At 44.8% G+C, this 19,807-nt stretch overlaps 1 protein-coding gene across 1 annotated transcript in view; it reads left to right on the top strand.

The window, feature by feature from the left end:
* Positions 1 to 213: 213 nt before the first annotated feature.
* Positions 214 to 19,807, top strand: part of LOC144143711 (methionine aminopeptidase 1-like) — a 36,511-nt gene continuing 16,917 nt past the window's right edge. The window contains exons 1-6 of the mRNA XM_077675469.1: positions 214 to 370; positions 836 to 887; positions 969 to 1,051; positions 4,342 to 4,402; positions 5,147 to 5,238; positions 11,008 to 11,091. Coding sequence (XP_077531595.1) covers positions 230 to 370; positions 836 to 887; positions 969 to 1,051; positions 4,342 to 4,402; positions 5,147 to 5,238; positions 11,008 to 11,091 — 513 coding nt within the window. The 5' untranslated portion in view covers positions 214 to 229. The remainder of the gene's footprint in view (positions 371 to 835; positions 888 to 968; positions 1,052 to 4,341; positions 4,403 to 5,146; positions 5,239 to 11,007; positions 11,092 to 19,807) is intronic.

Genomic DNA, 19,807 nt, shown 5'->3' with positions numbered 1-19,807 from the left:
TGTGTAGCTGTGGTATCAAATACGATATTATTTATTGGCCGTGCGTGGTGTAGGGACGTAAAATTTTACATATTAATTCGTTTGATTGTAATTGTTCTTCAACCGAGGGGCGCCAATCAGATTCAGGAGGGCACCAAGGGCACTACGTCAGCTCTACCGCTCTACAGTGAGGCGTGCACGCACGAGCGCTGCTAGCGCCACATATACCATACGTCTAGGCACTCTCGACATGGCGGCCGTTGATATGGAAGCAGCGCAAGGCGAAGTGTTGCAGAATATTTGCGGTACGGCGGGATGCAATAGTTCCGCCAAATTGCAGTGCCCAACATGCATCAAACTTGGAATCAAGGGCTCGTATTTTTGCTCACAGGTAAGCAAATATCCTCGCGATGTGATTCTGCACTTAACGTTCTATGGCACGTGTGGTTCGCGCAAGGTTCTTCTGCCCATTCATGGAGATCGCGGCCGCGTCCTGTTTTTAGACTGCAAATACGATGCCGGCGCTTTTAGATACGTTCGTGCTCGTTACGATGTATGTGCGATCAATCGGCTCCTCGGCGCTTAATCAGCTCTAGGACTCGCACTTACAGCGCGGAAAAATGCCTGCGTTTTCCGGCCATTCCGCCAAGACCAAACATCCTTGTGCTTCGAAACAACAAATGTTCGTGTGCGGCGTTAGTTGGCTATACGGGTAAAAAGATCCGTTTTTTTTTCGGAGGTTTTAATTAGTTGATGGCGTCAGGTTGCGATATTTGAGCGTATTAGGCGTGTGTATTGCCTGCTTGTTAAGCCGCCTTATCGGTACTGCTCTTTCCTTTTTTTTTTTTTTTTGAAGGACTGTTTCAAAGGCAACTGGGATTCCCACAAGCAAGTGCATCGTGTCGTGAGTGAGTTGCCGTTATGGGCCGTCCTTCGTGGCCTACATGTCGAGGCTTTGCCGATCTAACCGTTCTGTTTTTTTTTTTCAGAAAATGCTAAGGCTGCTGCCAGTGCTGCGTACAATCCCTGGCCATCCTTTTCGTTCACGGGGAAGCTGCGGCCCTTCCCCCTGGTAAGAACACGCTTCCCATTATCGTGGCGAACGGAAAATTTGCACGCTGTCGAGTTCAGCTGTTATCGATTCACGCGAACAACATGTAGCAGGTGAAGTGAATCGCGGTAAACCAGGCTGAAAGAACTGAAAACGGGGCAAATGGGACGGGGGATACCCCTTTTCCCGTCACTTTTGTCTTTGCTATACCAATCGTTCCTGGTTATGAGCGTTACCACTATTTATTTAGTTATTTATTTATTTAAAATACTGTACAGGGCATTGAGTAAGCGGGTTACATGCATAAATGTACTGTTAACAAGGCTAGCGAACGCCACGCAAAAATGATGCACGACATAGGAGAAAGGAGACAAGAATCGGCAGGAAGTGTGCATTTAATGGAACATGGAATGCAAACACAACAGTTGCAATATCTAGTGCAGGAAAAGGAGGGAAAATGACGATGCCTTGTCAAATAGCTTATTTGTTTGAGATAGCTATACGCATCTTTTCTAAACAATCATTTGAGTCTGGGTGCAGCGGTGTTTATGGAACCAACCTTCGCAGTTTCGTGTGTGTAATATATTTTCCACAGATGTGGAGGCGGGATAGGGCGATAAAGGGGAAATGCAAGATACTAGTACTTTTCATACTAAACGTAATTTCATGCAGCGTGCACTGTGACCCTCCAGTATACAAAAAAATTGAGGCATTTTCATAATGCCTTGATTCGTTTGTATACATCTTGCACCACGTCGTTTTTAGCTCCACTCTGTACTTATTTGGTCCTTTGGATTTTGAAGTGCACCTTCTTTAATAAATTTCCCTCAAGTCGTGCGCACATTGACTTTGAGCATGTACTCTTCCCATAAGCCAGATGAGGCTTCAGTGCACAAAACTGCAGTTATGACTTGAAGCATCAGCATTGTTTTCACTCTATTCCTCTGTGTTCTCGCAGTGTTCCAGCCTATTATACTAGCATTTTGGCTTTTCGATGAGGTGCTCATGCAGCCAAGCAATGCAGGAAGGCAGAGTGGCAGCCAGGCTTGTGCTTCAGTTTTGGTCTGTAGCCAAAATGTGAAGTTGCACATTGATGGATGCCGCCAGGGGCAAGCTAGCGTATGTTAGGGCACAGCATTAGGGGACGTTGCTGGGCTCCCACCATTGGCGCTTTGTCACATTGTTCTTTATCGTGAATTTTGATGCAGGAACTGGACATCTTTAGTAGTATAAGGTATAGGTGACCTTAGCAATGCAAACGGAGTGCGTTTGTGTGTGTGTGTGGGGGGGGGGGGGGGTTGCCCTCCTCCTGTCTCCCCCCCATGTGCCCGTTGTCTCCTTCTCCCGTTACTTTCCCCTTCAACCTGATCGGAGGCATGGGGGAGTATGACAGACCTCATCTTCCTCCTCCATCCCTCCCTCACAGGTAGCTCATAAATGCTATCTTACCTATAACTCTTGTGGAATTGTGAAGGAGCATAGACCGGCATTCCCATTGTTCGTCTTGCTACATTGCTTTTTTTTGTTTGTTTCCTCGCCATTCAGAAAATTTCTCTTGAGTTCAAGAGGCGAGGAGCACGAGTAGTCATTTGCATCTCATTCTACTCGCTGTCTGTACGGCAGCAGTTTTTATGATGAAGGGATGTATTAGAATAATTTGTCAGTCTTTTGCAGTCTTGCGTGCTGTATGGCTGCTGCACATGGCTGGAAGCATTGTACGACAAGGTTCTAATAAAAAGTTGCATCTTCTGGCGTGCTGTCGCATCCTTGTCTACTTGTGTTCGTGAGGAGTACCGTCAGAAATGGGTACCCACTGCTTGTATAGGTATCACAGTGCTGTTAGCGATTTCAAGTGAGATGGCGACACGGGCACACGCAGATGGCAAATCTGTGCCAGTAATGTTTCCAGCATTGAAATGGCTGTATAGCACGAGTCATTGGTGCATGTTGAAAAACCACGAGGGACAGTGATTAGTTTTTGCACCCAGCCTTGGACTTGTTTTGTCATGTTTGACCCATCCATTCCTTTACATCTTGTTTCACTTGGCTTTAAATGCATGTCTTTATTACACAGGCATATGGAGAAGGAGGGGGGGGGGGGTTATGGGGCTCCTAGGATTTTGTCTAGAACCCCAGGAATCCTGTCTGGAAAGCGCACCTACTCTACCTTTGTGGGCTGTTTCCCTAATGGCATGCCTAACTCTTATGCAAGGCCTTCATCCACGGGAGTGTTTGAGCTCGCACTCCGCTACGCGATGACGAGTTGTGGCTCAGAACAAACTAGGGAAGATTAACAGGCGAAACCGCAGGCCTGGCTGCTTCAGTACCCCCATGCAACTAGGGCCACCGTCGTAAACCAGTGCGCTAATGACTTCAGCATTCGTCCACCCCTCCCCCCTACATATGCGAATTTACTTCGAATTTGCTGCTGCAGTGCCGTTCGTGTTGAAAAATAATCTGTTGCCACAGTGACCAAGAAAGTCGTTTCGCCGCACGGGCGGCATCGCAGCAGCAAATTCGCAGGTAAATTTGCACCATGTAGAATGGGCTTTCTGTATGAATGTACACTTTGTTGCCCTAATCAAAACGTAATGTTCTCACTTTTTTCACCCCATCTGTACATTTTGACGCATTTGTTGTGTGAGTAATTTTAGTAAAATTATCCACAGTACAAGCTGCTCCTACGCAACATGTTAACATAAGTACCAGAGTTAAGATTTGTCCTTAACCGTTGCATGAAAGAAAATTATTAGATGACAAAGTGACAGTAAAATACTTTGTCCACCCACAAATTGTTTGTTGCGTGCTTTTCACGTTTATAATGTCTGCTCCATGCTTTGTTTGTTTTGGATAAATTAGTTCTTTCTTCCAGTTTTGTTAAGCATATATATTTACATCTGTTCTACATTTCCATATTTATTGAAGTGCTATTCCTTCTTATGTAGACAAAACAGAAAGTTCTGCCACCATTTCTAAGCTTGCGAATAATTTTTTTGTGAAATATTTTATTTCCTTTTTCTTGACAGTTAATAGTTCTGTATTTTCAGTTAATAGTTATGTATTTATTATTCATATTTTTAATCCCCTAAAAAATCATACAAAGGAGGTCGAGGTGCCATTTCAGCCCCCCCCCTTCCCCATACAAAATTTCTGGCAACGCCCCAGCTTAATTATGAGGGTTTCGGGGTAGTGTGAATGAAACTTGATTGCTTTTAGTTCTGCATCAGTGCAGAACTAAATAAGGCTCTTGATAAAGAAACTTCCATTTTGTGAACGAGTAAAGCAACTTGAATGAATTTTCTTTTGCGTAGTCTTCAAAGCGGGAGGTTCCTGAACACATCATGCGCCCAGACTATGCAGAACATCCGGATGGTATGTTGGAATTTGCTGTGTGAACACCTTGTCAAGAGGTTGATGTTGTTGTGGAGCACTATGTTGCATTCTATCTCACGAGTGTCTTACGTCGTACCCTATGGCAACGTTATGCAAAACACAAAGATCGAAGTACCTTAGCTATAAATGAAAGGGTGCCAAACGGAAAAATAAAACATTAGGAAATGTAACGGAACCCCGTAAAAGGTTCGTTGCCCCCATCTTGTCCATTAAACATGGTGCGACACCCTGCTTGTATTGAGGGAGGAACCACTCTAGAGATAGGTACTTTTGCATGTATCTACATGGTTACATAGTGGTTACGAAGTCTGTGTGCTATTAGTGAGCCGATTTTATTGAACTAGCAATGAATGCGAAAACTGCATAACTTGAAACCCTTGCCATTGAACCACAAGGATTTGTGAGGGAATCTGCTGCTTGCAGCTTTTTTTTAAACTGGGCAGTTTTGAAGTGGCATTTGCTAGGCTGGAAATAGGTTGTTTTATTCAGAAGAATTCGTTTCTGGTGGACTTTTACCATTTAATGTTTTCCCCGCTGCCTTAGAACTGTTGCAACAAGGGCTGAATTTGAGGGCTCAGGCACAGCACGCAGAGGCAAAAGCGTGAAAGTGAGTGCTCAACAAAGTGGCTTGTCTTTACCTGGCAGTATGAAAAACAGTGGCGTGAGGGATTTTAAAAACCACGGAGTTGCTGACTGGAGGTTTGTTTCTTTTCCTTTGTGAAGGTATTCCGCTGAGTGAGCAGGCTGCTAAGCACTCTTCAGTCATCAAGGTCTTGGATGATGAAGAAATTGAAGGTGTCCGTGTGGCTTCCAAGGCAAGCTCAACACATTTTGGCATGTGTGTTGCAGGGTTGGTGCCCCAACAGAAACATGTTGCATGTAGAAAGGAGAAGGGAGCAAGGTGATTTGTGCAACGAAGCAAAAGAGGGGATAAGAATACCACAGTGCCCCATTAAAATTGAAACTTGCAGGTTGTTAAGTGTCTTCGATGTATTTTATGTTTGCAATGAGAAAAACTCCCAAATGCTGCATTGGAGGTCTAATGTGCTTCAAAGTTTAAAAAAAAAAATCTTTAAACCTCATGAAAAGGTGACACCCACAAGCTCTGATTTCTTTATATACAGACAGTGGAACAGAAATGCCCATTTGGTCTTTTTTTTTCTTCTGCAAAAGCTGTCATGTTTAAGAAAGTGTAACAAACGTTATTTATATAATAAAATTTCAGTAAAGGAAAGTTTTAGGTTTAATTACAAAATTTGTGTGAACTTTTCAGTAAAACTTGTAATATCATTAAACAAAAACAAGTTCCAAAATATGCAGAATGCATCTCAATTCATAGCAAAGTTTACTGTGGGAATTGAACTACTAACTGGTGTGCCATTCAGAAGACAATGTCAAATTCCCTTCTTGGGCACGACACCCTTTATGTTGCTCAGGTAGCAACTGTTACAAGGGTGCCGACATTTTTAAGGTAGTTGTGTGGCATTACCCACATCACTAAACAGTTATGGCGTCTAACAAACCAAATTCCATACCGAAATCAATATATATGTCGAAGCCTACATGCTACATGGTGAACCATGCCTGTCAGCGCCATAATGCTCCCAATCTGTCAAGAGCAGGCAATTGATGTTTGTGTACTTGAGATCGTTGCTTCAGTGTTTTTAGAGGCAAACTGTGGGAGGATTGTTGAATGAGCTCTGCTTACTTTCACTTTTTAGAGCTCATAGACAACTGCTCTATTTTCTTATGTGTGATGCCCCTAGACAGCTGCTTGGACCATGGGGTGAAGCTAGTGGCATCCATGAGGCCGGCTTTTCCTCTCTATAGGGGCAATCTCTGTAGCACAGGGTTCGTGCGGGTCCTTGAAATCCTTGAAAACCCTTGAATTCAGAAGTAGCATTTTCAAGGGCCTTGAAAGTCCTTGAATTTTTACAGGTCCTTGAAAACCCTTGATTTTGGAGTGAAATTAAGAAGACGACCACTCTGCGTACGAAGAACTGTATTCCTACTCCATAAATTTCCGCCATGTTTTTACGAGGAAACCATTGCGTTTCAAACAGAATACACTTAGCAGATAATTTTAAATGCCTGGCTGCGCTGAAATCAATTTCGGTTTTGAAGGGCCGGGCTGCGCTGAGAAATTGTACTGTATCAGTTTCGGTTTCAAAGGGTTTAGCCGGATCCATATCCAATCCATTCCTTTGTGTTTGTTTTGAGAGTTGCGTTGTTCTCTCTCGTAGTTCGAACGTTCGGTGTGGTTTGTGTGGTGTGTAAAGTGTGCAGTCGAAATTACTGCACGCAGTGACTGTGAGTTAGGATAATGCCTGGTAAATCCGAGTTTCAGTGCTCGTGGCTGAACATCAACAGTTATAGGCACTGGCTTGCACCGGACCCGGCGAATCCACATCGGGCGAAATTGAAGATTTGATGCAAGTGAAGAAGCGCTGCATTGATGAGGAGGTTGAATGGTTGAAAAAGAAGAAAAAGAAACTGGAGGTAGCTGTTGCTGAATTAACAGCTTCAGCGGACAGTTATGCAGAAAAGGCAGAGATTACGAGAGACTTCACCTGGGTTATCAAATCCAACAGCCTAAGAAAGTCTGCCAAAAGCAACGCACAGGAAATCTTGAACATCGGCCTCGAAGTCCACAAAAAGCAACATGAGCAACCGTGGCAAAAGCAACATGAGCAACAGTGCTCGTGGCTGAACATCAACAGTTATAGGCACTGGCTTGCACCGGACCCGGCGAATCCACATCGGGCGAAATTGAAGATTTGATGCAAGTGAAGAAGCGCTGCATTGATGAGGAGGTTGAATGGTTGAAAAAGAAGAAAAAGAAACTGGAGGTAGCTGTTGCTGAATTAACAGCTTCAGCGGACAGTTATGCAGAAAAGGCAGAGATTACGAGAGACTTCACCTGGGTTATCAAATCCAACAGCCTAAGAAAGTCTGCCAAAAGCAACGCACAGGAAATCTTGAACATCGGCCTCGAAGTCCACAAAAAGCAACATGAGCAACCGTGAGCGTTAAATGAGTGCTTCTTTTCTGTATATTTGTCTTGTTCAATATGTTAGACATTGAAAAGCTGATGCTAACGTACTTTTAGTGTGTAAGGTGAGAAACCTCTTAATATGTTGCCTTGTGCAATAAACAATACATCTTGACGCATCGAAACTTGTGTTTTGGGGAAGTAAAGACTCAACATGGTCCATGAAAATATACTGGCTGGGCCTTGAAAGTCCTTGAAAACCCTTGAATTTTTTTCTTTGATACCAGCATGAACCCTGGTAGCATAACTTTTCACCTTTGCCTATGTGGAGGGGTGCACATATTTGATGCATTTGTGGTATTCAGTTGGGCATTAACACTTTGCAAGAAGTGCTCAGGTGTTCTCGGGGTGCTTTTTTTTTTCTCCCCCCGCACTTTTGTGCTCTTGACGCACAGTTTATAGCTAATGCTTACAACATGCAACATCCCACCCTTTAATTGTGTAGAAGTGCCTTAGAGAATGTGCTGATATTTTGCCCACTACTCAGAAGTAGCAGCGACTAGGGACACCTCAGTAGACTTTGCACCAAGGGCCCACACTTCCTTTCTAACGAGGGCAAAAACAAGCTTATCTAGGCTAGGACGATAAAAACGGGAGAGCAATGCCAGATAATGACTGGAGAGAAAAACCATATGTTTGAGGCCCATTATTCATTGTTGCTGTTTGATTTGCCGGCTTTTTTAAATACAACCTTGGAAACATGCCCACCCTGTATTTATTTTCTGCATTATCCTGTTAAAATGCTGCCATCTTTAAAAATTTCATTCTATACAACTACCGTATAAATCGGAATATAGGCTCCGGACACTGAAGTTTGCCCGCGATTGCAGCGCCGCCTCTCGCCGCCGCTTAGCAACTTGGGGTCGGTGGATGTCGCGCTGCGTTCGGTTCGACGCTCTGTGGCGGAAGTTTTTTAAGAAACATAGTGATAATAGCAAGCTGCAGTGTCCGAAAGGATCAAAATGCTGCATGAAGGACTGCCAAAACCGCGAAGGGCAGCCTGGCATCGTTCTGTACAGGTTTCCCGGGCAGCCGTAGGAGAATGAACGTCGCAAGAAATGGATTTCTGGAGTACGAAAAACTAAAACATTTGCTTTCAGTGGTTCATACATATCGCAGACTGCGATATTTGTGAATCGCATGCCGTAGTATTTGCATAACACAAGGTATTACGGCTTCCGCCATTATTGTTTTATCAGCAGTAACCCTTTTTTTAGCGACATTCACGGCACCGAATGGATGCCCAAAGGCGGCACAGGAATATACTCACAGCGATTCCCGGGTGGTGCAAAATCAATGTCAACAAGCTTCCTGCGTACTGCCTTGCTTGGTTCCCCGAAGTGTACAGAGTTCGGCCACGCATTCCAAGCGAGAGCGTGGCAAGATATCAAACACATTATTTGACTCCTTTAATGCGTTTTGGGTACTCTGAAAGTTCAGATTATTTTTTAAGCAGAGGAGGGAGAGGAGGAGGAAATACTTTTATGGAGAATTCCTAGGAAATGGCCTGGACAAATTGAATCACAATTACCCAAGACGACTCTAACATTACTCACAAGAAAGAAGCCGAAACTAAACGGATTCTTCGTAAGACAACACGCAGCTCTGCTGTATCAGCAGGTTGCACACCGGGTGGAAGTGGGTCTACTTTGTCATCAGCTAATAACGTTTAGAATGCGTTGTTAATCACTGACAACACCAACCGAGCTGAAGAAGGGCCACAGAAAAAGTAACTGTAGTGTGGTCGCGCGAACAAAGAGAACAACAACACAAACACGCCCCTGTCGTGGAGCGCCTTTGTATACGTTGGAGTCACTTTATTAGGCCGTGTTACACGAACACCTGGAAAGAAGCTCTGTAGATACGCTTCCCTTGCTGAGGATGTCACTTCACAACGATGTCTTTCCCGTCAGTTTCTTTCGCGGCGTACACGCACCCGGCAACGTACAATCTCTGTCTCTTCTCGCGCACGCAAGGTCGAAACTAGTAGTCCAGCCCCGTAATTGTGCGGAAACCGCACAGAAGCACTTGTGGCGTGGGGAAACTATTCCCCAGAACAGTTTTCGAGCATGAGACACCTTTCAAAAACAGTCGCAGAATCGCCAAACAACCAAGAGGTGGAGAACATATGAACGCACGCCTGCCGTCTGGCTCCCACCGACCCAAAGTTTGCTCAAGCTTCCGAGGGGCGGCGCTGGGTGTACCTATTCGCCGCGCCCTCTGAGTAGTGACCGGTCCCTATAGGTTGAGATTTTTTACGAAAAAAATTGACGAAGAGTCACCCCTCGTCCTATATATCGGTCATTGGCACAATGTTAGTTGTCATCCGGCACCCAGGCAGCCCATATGGCCCGTCCAAACTGCAGAGGCACCGAAGCCATCTACATCAATCGGACGTGCCGCCATGTTTTTTCTTGCTTCTCTTGCTATCAGTGAACGTGTGCGTGATATTTTCTTCTTACTCAAGATAAGTTCAGGCACTTGGCACCAGTTTAACACAGCCCTTAAATGACGCATCATATTGTATGCCCAAGCCGACAGCAACGTGCCCCACTAGCGCCAGTTCAGTGCCACCGAGAAGAGTGGACGCCACTGGCGCAAGCTGAAAGTGCAGCCCTCGGTATGCAACGCTAGGAAGACCTCGTTTTGTGGGCGCTGCGCTCTGCACTTTGAACTGAAAGACAAGGCGGGGTCTTTTATTCGCGAGAATCGTGCGACATCTCTATAAATATATGGCCTACGACAACCCCAAGACGACTGCTGTTCGCCTGCGAAGACCGTCTCTCGTGAAGGGCTGCACATGGGTGTTCCGTGCTTGGTGCTCGCTTCCTGATTACAAGGTTTTGTGAGTGTTTAAGTGCTCCATAAGCAATTCCCTGGACTGCACCAAAGACGGCCTGCTGTGTGGAAGACAGCCAGGCAGAAGCAGTCGTCTAACAAGATTTCAGACAGTTATAATGAGTAACCTTAGACAAAACGAGTTCTTATAGCCCCACTAAATTTTGTGTATCTAATTTTTTCCCCATTTCTCGGCTGCGAGGTAAGGTGGTCGACCTATAAATTAGAAAGGTGCCTGTAGAAAGGTGCCTGATATTTAACAGTGAATGGTGCAGCAGTTGACTTTTTCAGCGCCAGAACATTCATCAGAGCGCATTGTGCACTAAGAGTTTGGAATGCAAATTTTCAGATGCTGCACAAGTAGTGATGATTGATCTAAATTCTGCCTTACCTTGATGTTTCCATCCACCGTCTGTACTTCCCCAAGGGTTTTTGTGCCAGTACAACCGAGAATTACGAGTAATTCGTGCAACCAGAAGTTGACATGACACAGTTCTTAACCCCAGGCTCCTACGCATCATTGCCATGCGTATTCAGTAATAGCATTTCCAGCCCATTACAATGTAGATTACAGTTACAAAATGGAGGAAGTGCTCATTCACCAGGGTGCCCTAGCCAGGAGGTACCTTTGATGGTGCATGCAGATCTGTGATGATGTCGGTCAGGAGCTGTGTGTGCTCTTTTTTTTTCCCAGCTTGCCCGAGAAGTGTTGGATGTGGCCCTTGGAGCCGCCGAGATCGGAGTCACCACGGATGAACTGGACCGGCTCGTGCATGAGGTAGGTTGGAGCAACATTGTTGTGCGCGCTGACCTTTTTGAGAGGGGCATTCATGCTAACATTACAGCTCCCATTGTACCCAAAGGGTGCGCCTCATGCCCTGGATTACAATAAGAGTTGTAGTTTCAACACCAGCAACTTAATCGATGCATTTACTGACCTCAAGGTGGCATCAGAAGTTTTAAGAAATATTCTGACTGCAAGGAGATATCTAGCTCTAAGTGTGCAGCTTTAACACTTTTAATACCAATTCAAGGCTTGTCCAATTAGTGATTTATGCTAATGCCACCAATGTGCAAATTGGAACTTGCGTTACAGCAGCCCCAACAAAGCCACTCTTTAAAGCAAATTTTGGCAGTCATGTCTGTATATTTGTGTTTGTATGCATGAATGTGTTGTTTGGATGTACATACATGCAAACATACGTACATGCACACAAGCATGCACATAGTTCAATTGAGCTGCATTTTAACTGGCCCTGGGTGCACCCAAAACTTTTTGGTGTGTTCAACATGCGATGTACAAATATGTGCCAAAATAGGCGAGCTACTGAATACAGACATATGTGTCTCCTAATTTTGACGCTTGCAACAACAGTTAAAAGATCTGTCGCAACAAAATACAAATTCGATACATTCTAAAGATTCCTATGTCAGGAAAATAACCAGGCAAATTTTAATGCAAAGTTAAGCCAGTTGATACGGAGAACAGATGAAAGGTCCGTCACGACAATACATAAGTTCGGTTCATTCTAAAGGCAGGTTTCAATGGGAAGTCAAGCCAGGTAATATGGAGAACACATGAAAAAGTGCTGACTCACCGGTCACTTTCTTACACAGTCCCTATGACATCATGGGGACTAGTTTGGGTGATTGGTAGCCACTAGCAAAAGCTACCACCAATAAACAAGATTGCGCAGCTAAGCTAGCGCCCCTGATTTGGTTGGATCATGCTGCTTGATTGCTAGCTTGGGGTTAACGTGTTTGATTGCTCTTGTTTTATGGAAAACACCCAATGATGTCACCGCCGGGGTTTTGTAACGGCAAGTTTGAAAGTTGGTCAATATTGGTGGTGTTTTTGCTTTTTTGAAAACTTCTCTCAGGACTGGAACAGAGTGTAGCCATTTATCATAGGCTAGTTTTTTCAACTATACAGAGGACGTATGTTGTCTTTCTGATTATTTTAACGGTGGAGACGCGGGGATCAGATGGCGAAAGTGACCAAAAAAATCGTTTTTCCGGAAGTCACCTTTTCGGTTAGCACATTTTATATTCTATGCACTTCGAAGGTTTCTCCGTCGAAAACCATCGCGAAGTGCCAAAGAAAAATATTTGTGTCAGCTGAGGTAAGAAAATATAGCCCCAAAATGAGGAAAACGCAGCAATTTTCGGAGTGCTGTGTCTCCGGAACAACGCCACCAGGCGCCACCATTTTGGTACCGTCACGTCGGCTGGGCCTTTAACTTCTGCTTTCCAGTTGCTTCTTTTATCGTCGCTTGTTCACAAATGCACAAACGCAAAAAAAGGAAGACTGTGATACAAAGCAACCGATGGATTCTAACACACGGTTGGCTATCTGGCCGCATTCGCTGAAACTTCTCTCCAGATTGGGCGTCGCCATTACAACAAAAACATGATGTGCACTTCAGACACACAGTGAAATTCGCCGGTGTTTTTCTTGGTTTCACGCTCGGCTCGGCTCAGCTCCCGTTTAGTCGTTTTATCTGTTGCAGTACTGAACAGTGACGTTATCATTATCGCGGTGGTAATACTTGAGATCGTGCTCGCGACTTCTCCATGCTTAGTTCTTGGGTGGGAAATGCGGTGTGTGTGTCCACATTTGGGGGTTCATGAAGTGAACTTTTGGACTCATTGCAATGTTACAAAGTGCTGAGTTATTGCTGTGCTTCACAGCGAGCTCCTGAGCTTCAGGAATGGACTAATCAATTGATTGATTAGGGTTTTACGCGCCGACGCAACGCAGGCGATGAGGCGCGCCGTAGTGCAGGGCTCCGGATTAATTTTGACCACCTGGGGATCTTTAACGTGCGCCGAAATCTCGTACACACGGGCGTTTTTGCTTTTCGCCTCCATCAGAAAAGCGGCCGCCGCGGCCGGGAATCGAGCCCGCGACCTCATGCTCAGCAGCGCAACGCCTTAGCCACTGAGCCACCGCGGCGGGTCAATGGACTAATCGACTCGCCAGAAGTTGTTGCCCGTGCTGCATTGCAGCGGGTGTTTGGGCCACGGCTGGTAGCGGGATTGTTTGATATTGCACGCGAGTAATAATAATTATGTATGTGAAATGAAATTTAATGATGAAGTCAAAGTGGCGAAACAAAGCAATGTTACTTCAGGGCGATTTTACGAGAGAACGAACATGTGTGTACACGACCATTTTTTGTTCATTCTTGTTTTTTTATTATATATGCGCGCAATATGGAAACCCCCGAAAATCAAGTTTGTTTTCTCCTGAGGTGCGTAGTTCGGGAGAAAAAAATGTTTGAATGTGCCCGGAGCGCAGCAGTGGTTTCGGCAACTGCAGATTTTTGAGTACAAGGGGTGTGTATAAAATGTTTTGGGCCATAAACTAGACCAGAATGCTAATCCGTGTAACGCAAAATCAGCGGCCTGCAGCGAACAGAAAATTAAAAAAAAAAAATCGTGAAATCGGCCCAGACGATAGTTTGTTAGTGTTTTTGACGCCCCCTATCTACATTTCTTCTTTTCTGAAAAACGTGTAAGTCGGCCATTTTATTGGCCATACGTATCTGAACGCATCAACAAAAGATGGTGTTTGTAGAAAATTTAGAAGTACTAAAAAAATTGAATAACTTTGGCTCTTTTTCAGAAATTGCGCAAATTCAAAACTCAATATAAAAAAAAACCCATACTCGATTTTCTTCAAAATTGCGAAAATAAGACTCCTTTACTTGGACAGCAAAACTGTGGAAAAACATGTTGCATCATTTTGTTGAGAACAAAGTTATAAGGGGCCAAACTTGGGGCTCGCGCGACGCGTCTTGGCGCGCCGCGGTAAGTTCCGGCCGCGGTTGCCGGACGTTGCACGAGTGTACACGGGCGGTAATTCACATTCCACTGCCACATGCCGGCACGGTAAATCTCTTTCCAATATTGCCAAACGAAAAAAACTATTCTGGAGATTCTTCTGTTTTTTTTTGCCCGCCTCTGTTTCCCTAATTTGTTCTTTAATGAGCTAACTTTCTGGCCGATACCAGCTCGAAAGCGCTCCTTTGCGAACGCCACTCTTCTTATAGGGAAAGGAAAGAAGGATTCGATACAACGGGAAAAGTTTTTCCCGTGGTTATATCGGGTAGAAGTGGTAGGAGTGGTCGAAATTTTCTATTATTATGGCGCTTCGGTCACAGCACGAGTAAATTACTGAAGGGATTTCAGATTTTTCACAAGAATATTTATTCAAGCAAAAAGACACAAGTTTGGAAATTGGCTGTCAGACTATCGTGATTAATTATTTACAGTCAGGAACACAGCAAAAGGCATACGTTTGGGAATACAACTCAAGTAAAATATTTATAATATCTGCACCACTGCTTCCTCGGGCGCTCATACAGTCAAGCACAGCCACTTCGCAGACGTGTATAGTTTGCTCTGGAACGTTCGTACAGCTGATATTTCTTCTTGAAATGGCTGGCTGCACCGTCACTAACGTAAACAACGTAGCTGTACACAGGGGCACTTTCTTCCAGGCATTCGTGCACCTTGTGGAGCGAGCGCATAGCATGCATGTGCGGTATCGTGTTGCATGTGATGGCTAACTACTGCGAAGCTCTGAACTGATTTTCTTGTAGTTGCAACGCACGTAAACAGCGAAACCTGTGTTTTGTGCCAGTGGTACGACTGGACTTCATTTGGCAGAATAACTGTCCAATTTTCAGAGAAGTCGAAGTGCAGTACAATGCTTGATCGCCGTTCGCATCTTTTCGCTTCGTTTATGGCAATGGCCTGGGTCCGCCTAATAGAGTCATGGGAAATCCACTTGGTGACCCATTTTCCTAGCTCCTTCACGAATGCAGCTGGCGGTAGACTCTTTTATCAGAGAACCAATTTCCCATACAGCGTATGTGACGTCTTCTTCGTCCGAAACGCCCAAAACGGACATGGTAAGGTTGTCGGCCATTGGGAATTGCCGGCACGCGCCCAAGAAACACTGCGTCGATGGTGAGGTGCAAAGACAAAGCTCCTTTAAGTTGCTCATTCTTCGGTCAACCCCTGTAACATTTTGCAGGGCCAAAGCAGACAGGTCGGCATTTGCACAATAAACGCAGACGCACACTTCATGCTGGGGTGAGTGCAAGACTTGGACGGGAATGAACTGTGGGTGGGTGAACGGGTCACACTTTTTTTTTTCAGAACAACACCCGCTAGGCTTCCCCTGCCACATCTATCAGGATAAGAGTGTGCGGGTAGTCGAGCAAGCAAACACGCGCACAAATGCACGTGCAAACACTTAGGCACACACGAAAGCATCCACCCATGAAAAAAAAACTTTTAAGGGGAGGAGTCAAAAGCAAACAAAAATATGGCAAGAGTAAAGCAAAGGGAAGCTACCGTTGGGAGCCCATCAACCAGTGAGTTGAAGGACAGAAAAGGACAGGGCAGTAGCCTCCCCTTACTGCAATTTTCGTACGCAAGCGTATCAAAATCGCTAGTAATACTGTAATGTACGCTTCGCCTTTGTGATATGTGACTAAACAATAAATATACGGCAATAATATGACAACAGACCGGAATTTAGTAATACGTCAAGAAGCCAGGTACCCGACCGCACCTGATTCTCATTCCAGTAAAATAGGTTCGCGTGCACGTGGCGTCTCCGAAAAGCCTCCTACGGCCTCGTAAGCCGTGGTGCAGGTGTTTGTTTCCTGGTTAGTTATTTTTAAGGTCGTTCTCTCATGTTTGCCTCAAAAAAGGCGGTGGGATACCCTGTACTGACGCCAGCGCACCATGCATTACCAGCGGAAATGCGCCCGTCGTGGTGGGGAACTGATTAGGGTCTGAAGGTCAATCCATTCCCTCCCTTGTAACTGCCCGTGCGCCATTTGTTTCGGTTGCCTGCGCATCGGAGGAACCTTTGTTTTTTTTGTTTTGCATCCCGCAAAACACTGGCGTCGCAAAGGAGCGCTTTCGAGCTGATATCGGCCAGAAAGTTAGCTCGTAAAGAACACATTAGGGAAACAGGCGGAAAAAAAACAAAAAAAACAGAAGAATCTCCAGAATAGTTTTTTTCGTTTGGGAATACTGGAGAGAGATTGACCGTGCCGGCATGTGGCAGTGGAATATGAATTACCGCCCGTGTACACCCGCGCAACGTCCGGCAACAGCGGCCGGAACTTACCGCGGCGCGCCAAGACGCGTCGCGCGAGCCCCAAGTTTGGCCCCTTATAACTTTGTTCTCAACAAAATGATGCAACATGTTTTTCCACAGTTTTGCTGTGCAAGTAAAGGAGTCTTATTTTCGCAATTTTGAATAAAATCGAGTATGGGTTTTTTTTTTATATTTAGTTTTTTGAATTTGCGCAATTTCTGAAAAAGAGCCGAAGTTATTAAATTTTTTTTAGTACTTCTAAATTTTCTACAAACACCATCTTTTGTTGATGCGTTCAGATACGTATGGCCAATAAAATGGCCGACTTACAAGTTTTTCAGAAAAGAAGAAATGTAGATAGGGGGCGTCAAAAACACTAACAAACTATCGTCTGGGCCGATTTCACGATTTTTTTTTTTAATTTTTTGTTCGCTGCAGGACGCCGATTTTGCGTTACACGGATTAGCATTCTGGTCTAGTTTATGGCCCTAAACATTTTATACACGCCCCTTGTACTCCTTGACGTACACAGAGACGCAAACTTGGAAAAATCTGCAGTTGCCGAAACCACCGCTGCGCTCCGGGCACATTCAAACATTTTTTTCTCCCGAACTACGCACCTCAGGAGAAAACAAACTTGATTTTCGGGGGTTTCCATTTTGCGCGCATATATAATAAAAAAACAAGAATGAACAAAAAATGGTCGTGTACACGCATGTTCGTTCTCTCGTGGAATCGCCCTTCAGTTACGATCGTGGTGAATGTACGCGTCAGGGGTGGTAGGGGGGGGGGGTGCAACTTTTGCCGTGTAACGCAGTCTGGGATTACAAAATATTATTTTCAACAAGACACCTTACGGTTGCAGCGTATTACATCATATTTTTAATGGCCCATTACGTTGTCTATTTTGGCAATAGAAATTATTGTTTTGCCTGAAGGAGAAGGTCATAGTATGCTAATATTAATAATTGTAATCGTGTAAAAAAGTAGATGCAGTAATCCCTCGTAACGAAGTCAGCGGGACGGCCAAGAATTTCGTTATAAGCAGTGTTTCGACATAAGCGACAAGTCGAGAAAAGCTAAAGCATTTGAGCTTTAATTGCACGGTACAGCTGTGGCGAATCAAAGCGCAATGTATTCAGTGAAGCAAAACTTTATTAGGTGCAAAAAAGGCTGGTAGCTTTGGCTGTTTCAAGTTCTTGCTCGGCCCGAGCCACCCCTGCTCCAATTTGGCGAAGCATTGGATGACGCTGCGGTCGCCTCAAATAAAAGTGGCAGTGGCAGTGGCCACTTTTATAGCGGGCAAGCGGGCGTCGCGGAACGTTACGAGAGTTTCGCGCTGGAAAGCACCGCAAACGCAGTGGCTCGAGTTTAGGGGTTGTTTGTTGAGGTAAAAAAGCGACTAACCGCTCATTATGGTGGGTACACAGCGCAATCATTAAATCCAACCGGTTTTGCACTAGGCGCTTTGCGTGATCACTGGGCAATTTTTTCCCAAGCTGTGCCGTTAAATTTGCGACACAAGAGTGTTTTGGTGCCCTGTTGTCGACAACACTGCTGATTCTATAGAACGAGGTTCAGTGTTTGCGCACCATCTCGTCCACGCCCATTGCCCAATGTCTAGGAACAAAATTCAATGGCCCTACCACGAATTTGGGTCGTTTGTCTAAAATCGGATGGGGTGAATCTAGCATGAGAGACTTGAGGAAATCGCTGGGGAAACACCAGCTTGCGTTGACCCGCCATGCTGACAGCCTGGCTCGCCACTGAGTCGCCGTTGCTCGGCGACTCCTCCGCTCGCTACTTCGCTCTAAGCGGGTCAAGCTCTTCGTGCGCTTCGAGTAATGCGGCCTAAAATGCATGCGTTTGGGTTGGGACCAGAATAAATTTCGAATAAAGCGATGTTTCGAGTAAAGCGATTTCGTTATAGCGAGGGATTACTGTATTCTGTTTTCAGATAGCTCATTTTATACTTGTGATGCGCTCACATAACCTTTTGACACTGAACAGCCCCATGTGCTAAGCTGTGCCTTCAGCAAGGTCTTTTGGCACATTAATATCAAAGAAAGACTATACCTTACTCTTTACTTTGGGGGCAGCTATGTGTTAGGCATACATCAAGTAAAGTATATGAATATGAAGTCTGGTTGGGAAAACGCATAACAATTAAAAAGTGGCACTGACCATGAATGATTACAAAAACAAAAAAAGTTTTTGTAATCATTCATGGCCAGTGCCACTTTTTAATTGTCAAGTAAAGTATAGGTACCCTAGTATAGGGACTAGGCATAAAACTGGTGTTTCTGCCATCTAAAGGCCTGCACGTAAAAACCTCCAATGAGCCAGGAAAGCATCCCAGATGCACCAAATCAAAGGGCAAAGGTCTATGAGGTTGTCCCCAAAGCAAGTACAGCAAGGACTATGCTGCTGGTGCAGTTTGAAAATCATGTAGTCTTTGTAAACCTTAAGAGCCGTTTTCTCAAAAGTGCGTTTTAAAAGTTCTTCGTTGCTCGTGGAAAGGATAGCACGGCAACTGCTGGGCGGATTTCGACCTTGTATGTTTTATTTCAGTCCTTGAAGAGTTCTGCAGGGTATGACATTCTCGGATTTTAATTTGAGGGCATGGTTGTTTCTTTGTGATATTTACGGCCGAGCCTTATTTTTCTCCTCCACAGGACAAATGAGTTTGTTCTACATTTATCAAGTCAAGTTTCTTCCTTTTCTGAAGTTTCTTCCTTTTACAGAGCTCAAGAAGCTTTTTAAAACACTTGTGTGGTGAAAATAATACCCGCATGAATTATAAGAGCACATTCTGGACACCAATTGCTTAAAGGAGCCATGAAGACAAAATACAAGCTTGTTTTATTCGAAAGATTTCGTGTATACGCGTCCTCAGCGGTTGCGCGGCAGCAAACGATGCCGTATTCACTGAGAAATTAATTCATTTAGGTTTTTTGATTCTCCCGCCAAATCGTGTGTTTTGGTGACGTCTACAGTGAAGTCATAACGGCGTGTACACAAACTTCCACTGCGCCATTCGGCACTGCAGTCTTGCTGTCGTCAAACCTCCCAGGCTGGCTCTTTTTTGTGTTTGTTACGGTAAAAAGTAATCGCTTCGTGAAACATGGGTACGCTTGACAAGCAGGGTCACGTAAGGCAACGTCCCTTACGCCAATCGGCCAGCGTCGCTTAAACAACTCTAAAGCGTTGGACTGCTGTCCAGCTAAAACAAACATAGTGCGCCCAGTACCAACAGCAGTGCGCATCGGTACTTCTATATTTACGTGTATTTTCATAACTTTTGTTGTTTACCGCACCATTCTTACTGCTTTAAAATGGCTACGCATTGCATTTAGGCACAAATGGCTCG

The sequence above is a fragment of the Haemaphysalis longicornis genome, unplaced genomic scaffold (genome assembly GCF_048455015.1).
Source record: "Haemaphysalis longicornis isolate Haplotype H1 unplaced genomic scaffold, Haemaphysalis longicornis Haplotype H1 scaffold_1, whole genome shotgun sequence".
Taxonomy (NCBI): Eukaryota; Metazoa; Arthropoda; class Arachnida; order Ixodida; family Ixodidae; genus Haemaphysalis; species Haemaphysalis longicornis.
This window is presented reverse-complemented; position numbering and strand designations above follow the sequence as displayed.